Genomic DNA, 12,090 nt, shown 5'->3' with positions numbered 1-12,090 from the left:
GAGGGACCTCAGAACAGGATGACCGTGGCCACTCTGTGCAAAACTAACTTGCACTGTGGAGGTAAGTATGACATGTTTGTTTTTGTTTTTTTTTAAATGAGGGTTTAAAACCCCTTTAATGTAATCTTTCAAAATGGAATCTTACTGAACTCTGGAAAATCTTGCAAGGATTTGCAGATAAAATGATCTCATCAAAGAAATATGGCAACATATGCCTACAGATAAAATGTATCCAGAACATCTTTGCATTCCAAAAATATGATCTACATTATCTTTTGCATTCCTGCATACTCAAATGTTGTTTTCTGATACCAAATCTAACTTTTTATAGGTTCCAGTGCAAAATGTTCAACAGCAATCTGGAACAAGTATTACAGCAGAACCACTGCCAATGCAGCCTAAAAACCAATCTAAGAGATAGAATTAGTAGATCTTCCCATTCTTTGCCACATAGACAATTATTAATTAATTCCTAATAGAGCTGCAAGATGTGGCAAATCAGATTCATGCTCATTAAAAAAAAATGTATATTAATCAAAAATATGCTAGTCCACAGAGGAGGGCCATATTTAGAAATGGTAGAGTAGGGATTCTTAAGGGTTACAGCTCTAGTTAAATAGGACAATCTATTACTTGATACATAGGTCGATATAATATACAGGTAAATTAGGTATTAAAAGCCTATGCTTGCTTTTTACATGTGTTTTCTCACTTAAAATATAACCTTGCGCACACAAAAATACCCTCTATCTCATTACCATTGAGTACGACAGATGGAGTATTACATCAAAAAGTGTTCATCATGCATGACATGCTTTTTTTTTTTTTTTTTACCAAATAACTTCTTATACCTAGAACATTTAAAACATGTAACATAAACCCAAACACTACTATTTTAATAATATTGCAGCTTACCAATTGATGGTGGCTGCATTCATTACTTTTTTAGTCTTTCTTTTATTTTCACCTAGTGATCCAGCCAGTAAGTCTGTCATTTTTCAGCAGGACAAGCTCTCCTGCAAATATATCAGTTAGCATGTTGAGACAAACCATTTAACACTGACTGGGATGCTTATAATGGTCCACTTTTATTTATTCATGTAAAATCTTTACCTCAAAAGGAAAAATGAAACCTGCTGTAACTGCTTGAGTAGCTGCAGTGTGAGTTGGAGCTTGGCTTCAATGTGTTAGTGTATTTAAATCTTCTAGTTCATCTAATACTTCCCTCCCCCCCCAGATCAAAGTGGTTCTAAAGGCAGAAGGTTTTTTACCTTAATGCATTAAGGTAAAAAAACCTTCTCGATCCAGCAATATGCATGAGAGCAGCTGCTTTCCTGGGTCCTCCCTCCTTATTGGCTCACACAGCGCTCAATCACAGCAGGGGGCAGGGCTGAGCCATGCTCAGACCATGAATGGACAATGTCTATTCACAGGAGTGTGACTTGAAAACGAGCCTGATTGAGTGCCCCCAGCACCGTTTGGGGTGCTGGGGGCATTTTTGACTCAAAAAGAAGGGAATCGGTGCTGCTCTGTGCAAACCTATTGCACAGAGCAGGTAAGTATGACATGTTTTTTTTTTATTCCAACCTTTAGAATCACTTTTACAATGCTGCTGTCCAAAGGTGCCCCTGTGCTCCTTTATCCAGAGCGGGGGCATGCTACTGGCCAGATCATAAGGGGAAAAAAGAGGGAAAAAATCGTAAAAGAAAACTGCAATATATTACATTTTTGGTTTTGGGTTTTCTGCCACTTTGATTTGTTAGTCATCTAAAGTCCATCTAAATCTTCAGGTATATCTAATGCCATGTACACACGGTCGGAATTTCCAACGGAAAATGTTCGACGTGAGCTTGTTGACGGAAATTCTGACTGTGTGTAGGCTCCATCGGACATTTGCTGTCGGAATTTCCGACAACAAAAATTTGAGAGCTGGATCTCAAATTTTCCGACAACAAAATACGTTGTCGGTAATTCTGATCGTATGTACACAATTCTGACGCACAAAATTCCACGCATGCTCGGAATCAAGCATAAGAGCCGCACTGGCTATTGAACTTAATTTTTCTTGTTTATTATGTAGCTGGGCGGTCCTCAATGTGATACAGCACCTCATCCCAAAATTTAACAATCAAACCAGAAGAAAGGGGATATAGGGATTATGACGGTGCCAGGAAGAACACAATATGTTCAAATGTTAAAATAAGTAATTTTTATTAATATTAATTATTATTATTAATTATAATATTATTATTAATTATTAATTAATTTATTAATAAAAATTACTTATTTTAACATTTGAACATATTGTGTTCTTCCTGGCACCGTCATAATCCCTATATCCCCTTTCTTCTGGTTTGAATTTTTCTTGTTTATTGTACGTCACCGTGTTCTTGACGTTCGGAATTTCCGACAACATTTGTGTGACCGTGTGTATGCAAGACAAGTTTGAGCCAAAATCCGTCGGAAATAAAACCACGGTTTTGTTGTCGGAATGTCCGATCGTGTGTACACGGCATTACACTACCCTCTCCCCATAATGACAATGCTGCTGTCCAAAGGTTTCTTAGTTGCTCCTTCATCTAGAAGTGTGTTCGTTACTGGCTGGATCACCAGGAAAAAAATAAAGGAAAAAAAAGCCTAAAAAACCCCCCCAAAAACGAATGCAGCCCCCATATTTAAGGATTGATGCACTGAAATATATTACATCTTTGTGTTTGGGTTTAATATCCTTTAACTTTTAAAAATAAGTTTAAGTTTGAATCAAGTTAAACTTTCTTTTTTACATATATCTAACTTTTTGGAGAAACTTGTACATGTTTGGTATAACCTGTAAACCACATAATAAACTAGAGCTTATTGTGTAGTTAAAACACTCTATTATCAAGCATCCTTCCGCCAACTGAAGCTTAATGAAAAAGTTCAGTTTCATTGATATAGGAACTATCATAAATAATGTGTGATAAAATGTAATAAAGTTCTCATTAACCGCCAATTCTTAACAAGGCCATCAACTGGCTTAGATCTCCTTTAGGCTCCTGACCTCTCTTCTGGTTTTCAAGGTTCAGCCTGAGGAACATTTGCAATAAGGTCACTTCTTGGCCAGTGACAGGATCATGAAGAGCTGGACATGTGGGATTGCAATGAGGCCAATGACAATTGTCTATTAAATGAAAGGGACATCCGCGGATGACAGTCTTTTGACCTCTTCGCTCCTGTAGACTTTTCTCCCAACATTGCAGAGCTCGAGCCAAGTTCACTCCTTTTACTTGAAAATCCAGCCAGTTGCTGTTAATAAAAAAAATATATTATCAAAGAAAAAAATTGCGCTATGTGTAAATAAATGATGATTCCAAGTGAATAAAACAAGTGAAAAAACAGCAGCACTCACACATTTATCATCATAACACACATCATAACAGAAAATCAGAATCAAAGTGTTGCGCTGTTACTCCATGATCAATACGTATAGTGTGCACAAAAGTTCATCTATTAAAATGTAGTGAGAAAAGGGAAAAATAAGTCCAAAATTCCAACTAAGAGTCCATATAGTGAACTTAAAAGAAGTGTCAATCCAGTTTCAATCGGTGCAGACACCGGGGCTCCCCACAGGATAAGTATGGTAAATATATCTGTTTACCAAATACTAAGACCAAATACTAAGAACTTTTAATAAACTCGTGTGCCTTTTAAATGAATGTTGCACAATGAGTCTATCTTCCTCTTCCACGTGATTTGCAGAATGGTCAGACTCTGGAGATCCTTTGAAGGGTAAATACTGTGAGGGATATCTATCTGGAATCCAATCAAGTTGGCTGGACAGCTAAAGTAGTTAAACCTGTAGTGAGGGGTGAATGCTCACTGAAGTGTTTATAGACCTTGGGAGGTCTTAGTATCTGGTAAGCAGATATATTTACCATACTTATCCTGTGGGGAGCACCGGGTGTCTGCACCAATTGAAATTGGATTGACACTTCTTTTAAGTGCACTATATGCACTCTAAGGCTCGATTCACACCTATGCATGTTGCTTTTGAGCGTTTTTGGAGGTTTTTTTTTCATGCTTGCTGCGTTTTTGAGCCGCGTTTTTGCCGCGTTTTAGCGGCGTTTTTGCCGCGATTTGCGTTTTTTTTTTTTTTTTTTTTCATTTTTTTTTACAGTCTTACAAAAAAAATTACAAAAAAAAAACAAAACAAAAAAAACAAAAAAAAAAAACGGCAAAAACGCACCAAAAACGCATAAAAAACGCTGCAAAAAAGGTGCACTTGCGTTTTTGATGCTTGTCCATTGAAAACCATTACATGCAAAACGCTGCATTTTGCATGAGAAAAAGTCCCCGACCCTTTCCAAAAACGCGGAGATACAAAAAAGCATTGATGTGAACATGTTCCATAGGAACCCATGTTAAAAAATTCCCGTGCATTTCTGCAAAATGCAAAATGCATCAAAAAACGCGCTAGTGTGAATGGGGCCTTAGGCTCCATTCACACTAGCGCGTTTTTTGATGCATTTTGCATTTTGCAGAAATGCACGGGAATTTAACATGGGTTCCTATGGAACATGTTCACATCAATGCCTTTTTGTTTCTCTGCATTTTTGGAAAGGGTCAGGGACTTTTTTTCATGCAAAATGCAGCGTTTTGCATGTAATAGAATTCAATGGACAAGCATCAAAACGCAAGTGCACCGTTTTTGCTGTTTTTTTTTTTTTTTTTAATTTTTTTTTTAGACTGTAAAAAAAAAACTGTTAAAAAAAAAAAAAAAAAAAAAAAAACGCAAAACGCAAATCGCGGCAAAAACGCTGCTCAAAAACGTGGCAAGCATGAAAAAAAACCTCCAAAAACGCCCAAAAGCAACATGCATAGGTGTGAATCGAGCCTAAGTTGGAATTTTGGACTTATTTTTACCCTTTTCTCACTACATTTCAATAGATGGACTTTTAGGCTCGGTTCACACTGGGGCGACTTGTCAGGCGACCTAGTCGCCTGACAAGTCGCCTCCCGTTCTGTGCTATGGAACCGTTCTAATTGGAGCGACGCAAGTCGCTCCGACTTAGAAAAAGGTTCCTGTATTACTTTGGGGGCGACTTGGGGCGACTTGCATAGACTTCTATGCAGAAGTCGTCTCGCAAGTCGCCCCGGCAGTCGTTTGCAGGTCGCCTCGCTGAGGCGACCTGCAAGTCGTGCCGCCCATGTGTGAACCGAGCCTTATGCACACTACATATATTGATCATGGAGTAACAGCGCAACACTTTTATTTTTTAAAAAATATTGTTTTTTACATCTGAATGAAATAAAAGCAAGGCTTTTAGAAATGGTGTGCCTAAATTTAAAATCAAATTTCCAGTTGTGATTGGATGCTGACAGGTGGCATCAGTCATTGGCTTCTTGTAGTGTTTGAGAAAAAAAAAAAAAAAAGTAAATCAGATTCACCAGCAGCTTCTTATAATAAAAAAAAATACTTCCGCTGTTATAATCACCCATTCTTCAGTGCTGTCCCTCGCAGATCCAATGACCTAGTGATGTGCCTCCATTCTTCTTTAGGCTTAAAGGACACCCAGTGTCATTCAAACCACTTCCTGTGAGCCCAGGGTGTCAAGGCTGCAGCCACTGACCTACTGGGGTTGTACTTGTATAATGTTCCATGCTCCCTGCTGGTGACTCAGCAGGTCCACTGTACCCCATGACATTGTGTTGATAAAGCCATCTCCCCCCAAGTTATGCTAAGCATCCATTTGTTGAGTACAAACAGACTTGTGGATTGCTACACAAAATGATTGTGATGTGCATTCTGAAAATGTTCACTTGCCTTTAACCACTTCAGCTCCGGAAGAATTTACCCCCTTCCTGACCAGAGCACTTTTTGCGATTCGGCACTGCATCACTTTAACTGACAATTGCGCCAAACAATATTGACATCCTTTTTTTCACACAAATATAGCTTTCTTATGGTGGTATTTGATCACCTCTGTGGTTTGAATTTTTTGCGCTATAAACAAAAAAATAGGGCCAATTTTGAAAAAAACGCATTATTTTTTACTTTTTGCTAGAATAAATATCCCCGAAAAATATATAAAAAAACATTTTTTTTCCTCAGTTTAGGCCGATACGTATTCTTCGACATATTTTTGGTAAAAAAAAAAAAAAAAAAAAAAAAAAAAAAAAAAAAATCGCAATAAGCGTTTATTGATTGGTTTGCGCAAAAGTTATAGCGTCTGCAAAATAGGGGATAGTTTTATGGCGTTTTTATTAATATTTTTTTTTTTTTACTAGTAATGGCGGCGATCAGCGATTTTTATCATGACTGCGATATTATTGCAGACATATCGGACAATTTTGACACATTTTTGGGACCATTGGCATTAATACAGCGATCAATGCTATAAAATTGCATTGATTACTGTAAAAAAGTCACTGGCAGTGAAGGGGTTAACCACTAGTGGGCAGGGAGGGGTTAAGTGTGTCCTGGGCAGTGATTGTAACTGTGTGGGGGATGACTAGCAGTGACATGACACTGATCTCTGCTCCCGATGACAGGGAGCAGACGATCACTGTCCTGTCACTAGGCAGAACGGGGAGATGCTGTTTACATCGGCATCTCCCCGTTCTTTAGCTCCGTGACACGATCGCGGGTATCCCAGCGGGGATCGAGTCCGCGGGTCCTGCGGGCACGGTCATGGAGCTCGCGGCAGTAACGTACAGGTACGTTACTTTGCCCAGCCGTGCCATTCTGCCAACGTATATGTGCTGACAGCGGTCGGCTAGTGGTTAATAAACAGAACAAAGGCAACAATTATAGGCAATAACACCAGTGATTGTTGATCCAGGGAAAATCTGATTTCCTTCAGGGGATCAGGAAGGAATTTTGTTTTCTATGTTGGAGCTAATTATACCATGCTTTATAGGGGTTTTCTTTTTCACTGAAAAGGGGTTAGAAATTCAGATTGTTATTGTAAACTTTGACTATCCCAGCTACCTACTTCATTGCCCTGATGTCACAGCTGAAAAAAAACAAGCGGAGATCTCCTCACGGGACTCAAAGCAGTAAATACAGTGATAAAAACAATGATTTTTAAAGGAAAGAATAAAAAAAAAATAACAAACATGTTATACTTACCTGCTCCGTGCAATGGTTTTGCACAGAGCAGTCCTGATCCTCTTCCTTTTGTGTCCCTTTTCGGCGGTGCTGGCCCCTCCCCCCTGCCGAGTGCCCCCAAAGACAAGCCTCTTGCTATAGGGGCATGCAAGCAGGCTCACTTCCAAGCCATGCTCTGTTTGTCCATTCATACACAGAGCACAGTTCGGCCCTGTCCCACTCTCTGTTTATTGGTTCACTGGCTGTGATTGACAGCAGCTGGAGCCAATGGCCTCCTGCTGCTGTGTGAGCCAATGTGGAGAGAGAGAGATCCGGGAGAGCCCTTATGCACATCCCTGGATCGAGATGGGGCCCAGATAAGTATAAGGGGGGCCGGGGGGAGCTACACTCAGAAGGTTTTTTACCCTAATACATAGAATGCATTAAGATAAAAAAAAAACTTGAGCCTTTAGAACCACTTTAAGCTGGCCATACACAGCGCAAATTTAGAGGGTTCCTGTTGGCATCCCCCCAACAAACATCATTTAATTGTAAAACAGAAGTATACAGGCACCATTCAGGTACTTTGACAGCTGGTGGTACCAGCTGTCAGAATATGATACCAACAAAGGAGGATTAATGTATTCACAATGTAAACTGTGGATGGAAAAATCTGTGGGCTGAAGGAAAAAAAAAATCTGCCTATGCTTAACCAAAGTTTTAGCCCTTTCCCCACTTTATTCAAAGCTAAAAAGTTTTGGTTGGCTTTGGGCTTTAGATAACAAATTATAGCTATTAGAATTTAAGACAAAACAGAGTTCTTTAAGATAAGCAGAGCAGCTGGAATGTCTGCATTCTTCTTACCTTTCTGTAATGAGTGTGTGGGAAAAGCAGGCTGGAGCAAAAACTGCCCTGTAATGAAGATAACAAAAGCATGTTTATTAAAGGTGTATTCTGCAACTGCTAAGCTATAGTATAAAATAAAGGTCGGTTAAATATTAAGCTACTAGTTATATTACTATGGATAGTTTTATATATATTTAATAAACACAGCTTTCAAAACCTAAAAACATTAAGGCTGGGTTCACACTATTGCGAATTGGATGCGGATTTCCTGCATCCAATACGCACAGCAGGAGATTGTGACTGGTTCTCTATGGAGCTGGTTCACATATCTCCACAGCGGCTCCGGGTCGAATTCCAGGTCCGCATTTAGCCCAAAATTCAGGCTGAAATTGGACATGAAACGGTGAATGAAGACGCACCAGACTCCTACTGTGAGCCGTTGCGATCTCTAGTGTGAACCCAGCCTAAAGGTATAGTATAACATAAAAGACCATTGAAAATTAAACTACTAGTTATATTACCATGGATAGTTTATATATATTTTCAATAGACACAGCTTTCAAAACCTAAAAAAAAAGTTAAAATAATCAAATCAAATAATCAGAAGCCAAGAGCATTTCAAGTGATTGTGACTATGACCATGTAAAGCATGATAAAAGTGTCAGGATTCCTTTACACTAGTGGTTAAGCTGCTTTTTTTTACCACCCCCAACAATTCCCCCTTTAGCTACAAAGGCAGCAGTCAGGAGTGTATATGTGACACAGACAGCTGCAATGTTTTGCTTCTCGGCCGTGGCAGAAATTATAACCCCTGTTGCTTTCAGTGGCCGTAGCACCCACTGAGCACAATCCATTCAGGTGAATGGGGCTACTCTGCAATGCGCTCTGTTGCAGCACGCTAGGACAGAGTTTAAGGGGTTAAAGCAGGCAGTGAGGAGGTGATACAACACCTCTTCACTGCCAGTAAAAATGCTTGGGGAATGATCTGAACACAGATCGCTCTTTAGAGGTCAAAGCATGTGTAAACAAGTCCTTATAGGGTAGCATCTGTTTTTCATATTTACATTCAGGCTATAAATGCTATTTAGGGCCTGAAGCCAGGGATGAGCTCAGGCTGGTTTAGGCATGAGACTTTGAACCTGCAGTTGCTATCCCACCAAGAAGCAGTCAAAGCCAGCAGCCAATCATTGGCAGTGAACACATTCCCCACCCCGCAGCTGCCCATATAATGTCGCTTGTGTACTTGCAGCTGCAGAACATGAATGTGCTTGCTGCCCAGGATTGGTTGTCAAGTTTAACAGCTTCCTGACAGAATAAGTCACGCAGGTTCACTCCATTTCGGCCAATGTGTCCATGCACTTTGTGGTGGTTAGATCGTTTTTTTAGAGAAGCATTCAGGGGTATACAATTAAAGCCCCAAACATGCACCTGGCATTATTTATGCACATAAACACACTCGTGTACACGTTGTGACGAACGCGGGTGTCAGATCCCTGCCCTCCTCGCTAACTCGCGACAAAGGACCAGCCAACCTCACACCACGCTGTCACTTACGTAACAATGCCACTCTCAGCTGCGCCCAGCACAAAGATTTTCCAGCTTGCAGGACCACAATCTAGGTGCGAGCAGCCTGAGAGCGATTGTCACTGGGCTAATTACACAATTAACCCTTTAACTGCCACCACCCCCGTTTAAAAGACCGAGCCGGGGGAGACTCGTAATTTAGCAATACCAATTATAATTTTAGAATAAGCGTCTGCCACACACACTGTCACCACAGACAGGTCTGCTCAGAGGTCTTACTCTACAACAGTAGCGCCCTTCAAGAGGCAGGTTCGTTTATAGCTTGCATTAGGAGCTTTAGAGACAAGGTTAACACTTTTCAACATAAGAGTTTATTATGAAAAGGTCAAAGTTGATGCAAACAAAATATTTACAGAAAAAAAAGATGTTTCAAAAAATAAAGACAATATACAGCCACAAAGCAATAAGGTAGAATTGGGAAGGAAGGATACTTGCAATTAATGTCCGAGGGTTGATCAGAGTTCGATCGATGAGCTAGGTAATTGGTTCTCGACTTGGCAGATGTTTCTTCTTGGATGGTAAAAGGAGAACTGACCATTGTCTTGGCATCTCCTCTTTTCTGTCAAATCAAAGGGGGTGTTGACAGCGACCAGTAACCAATCATCTGATCAGCTGGTTTTAGGGGTTGGTTGCTGGGAGGTGTCTACACTCATGACCACATCCCAGGTGATTTTGGTAATACATACTCATATATCTGCATCTATAGTGTTTACAGACTTCAAATATCCATATTATTATTCAACTTGAGATTTCCTTCAAAACAAGTCTAAACATGCTATGTCTATAACGTATAGCCTGCTTTGGAGGAATAAGTGGTCCCAGGGGTTTCCCATATGACCTGACATAGGGGTGTCTGGACTTGAAATGTTCCATATTATCTGAGGAAGCTAAATATGTCCAGATTATGTCTGTGCTATTACTAAGTCAGAAGTTATGAAACATGCTGAAATTTCATACTTATTCTTATGAGGTGTATTCAGAAGACTTTACGACCGAGGTCTGTTAGGGCTCTGAGTGGGGAGGGTGACAGTTTTACGACAGGCCTGAACACTGCCCTTACAACAAATGTTTTCCTACTGACTTAGCCTGCTCTGTTTTCTCTGTTGAGATAACCTTTTCTGTTGAACTTAAAAAGCTTTGAATTCCTAAGGTGGGGAAGACGGAGTTCAGAGTTCTCTGTGAGGTTACATGGTTAGCAAAACTGTCATGGCTACTTCCACACAAGATGGCAGCTAGCTACAGCTTGTCATGTCCCGTACTTGATATCGTTACACCTCCCCCCTTAGGTGGTTGCATGGGAGGGAACTACAATTTCCCTCCTGACGCAACCGACTCCTGCGGGCTCGGCTTGTCGTGACAGCCCATCAGCATTGCCATGGGCGCTGCCTTTCTTATGCTGGATGGTGAAATCGTATTGCTGAAGAATTAGGCTCCACCGAAGTAGTTTGCCATTCTCCCCAGCAACACGATTTAGCCAGCTCAAGGGATTGTGATCTGTGATCACAGTGAAGTGCCGTCCATAAAGGTACGTTTGTAACTTCTGGAGAGCCCACACGATCGCAAGACACTCCTTTTCGATCGTGGCATATGCTACTTCCCTGGGAAGCAGCTTCCTGCTCAGGTAGAGGATGGGATGCTCCTCTCCGGCCTCGTCCACCTGGCTCAGGACTGCACCCAATCCAAAGGCAGAGGCATCCGTCTGCACAAGGAAACGGCGGGTGAAGTCTGGAGCCTGCAGCACAGGTGCGCTGGCCAGCGCCCCCTTCAAGGCCTGAAATGCCTGCTCACATTCTGGTGTCCAAGACACCACCTTGGGCAGTTTCTTTTTGGTTAGGTCAGTCAGAGGTTTGGCCAGGCTACTATAGTTACATACAAATTTCCTATAGTAGCCAGCGGTCCCCAAGAAAGACATAACCTGCTTTTTGGTTTGAGGGGTAGGCCAGGCCAGGATGGCCTCAACCTTCCCTGTCTCGGGTTTCAGGGTACCTCCTCCTACCTGGTGTCCCAAGTACTGCACATCAGTCATGCCAATCTGACACTTACTGGGTTTGACAGTCAGATTGGCGGCTGTCAGTTGGTCTAGGACCTGTGACAGGTGCACCAGGTGTTCTTCCCAGGTAGGGCTGAACACGGCGATGTCATCCAAGTAGGCTACGGCAAAGGTTTCCAGCCCCTCCAGTAAGTCATTCATGACTCTCTGGAAGGTAGCTGGGGCATTCTTCATTCCAAACGGCATGACGGTAAACTCGAACAATCCGAATGGGGTGATGAAGGCCGACTTTTCCCGAGCCTCAGGGGCCAGAGGAATTTGCCAGTACCCCCTGCTCAGATCCATGATTGTTATATAACGGGCGGCCGCCAGCCTATCTAACAACTCATCAATCCGGGGCATGGGGTAGGCATCTGCAGTAGTGATGGCATTCAGCTTCCGGTAGTCCACACAGAACCTGGTCGTCTGGTCCTTTTTGGGGACCAAGACTACTGGGGACGCCCAGGCACTGTGGGACTTCTGAATCACCCCCAGCTGCAGCATTTCCTCCACCTCCCTTTTCATGTCGGCCAGCACCTCCAGGGAGACGCGATAGGCCGAC

At 41.6% G+C, this 12,090-nt stretch overlaps 1 protein-coding gene across 1 annotated transcript in view; it reads right to left on the bottom strand.

The window, feature by feature from the left end:
• Positions 1-2,590: 2,590 nt before the first annotated feature.
• Positions 2,591-12,090, bottom strand: part of LOC141101785 (palmitoleoyl-protein carboxylesterase notum2-like) — a 111,486-nt gene continuing 101,986 nt past the window's right edge. Inside the window, exons 11-12 of the mRNA XM_073591114.1 lie at positions 7,934-7,981; positions 2,591-3,285 (exon numbers count right to left, since the gene is read on the bottom strand). Of these exons, the coding sequence (XP_073447215.1) occupies positions 2,982-3,285; positions 7,934-7,981 (352 nt within the window). The 3' untranslated portion in view covers positions 2,591-2,981. The remainder of the gene's footprint in view (positions 3,286-7,933; positions 7,982-12,090) is intronic.

Source organism: Aquarana catesbeiana, linkage group LG06 (genome assembly GCF_042186555.1).
Source record: "Aquarana catesbeiana isolate 2022-GZ linkage group LG06, ASM4218655v1, whole genome shotgun sequence".
Taxonomy (NCBI): domain Eukaryota; kingdom Metazoa; phylum Chordata; class Amphibia; order Anura; family Ranidae; genus Aquarana; species Aquarana catesbeiana.
The sequence above is the reverse complement of the archived record's forward strand: the minus strand, read 5'-3'. Positions and strand labels throughout refer to the sequence as shown.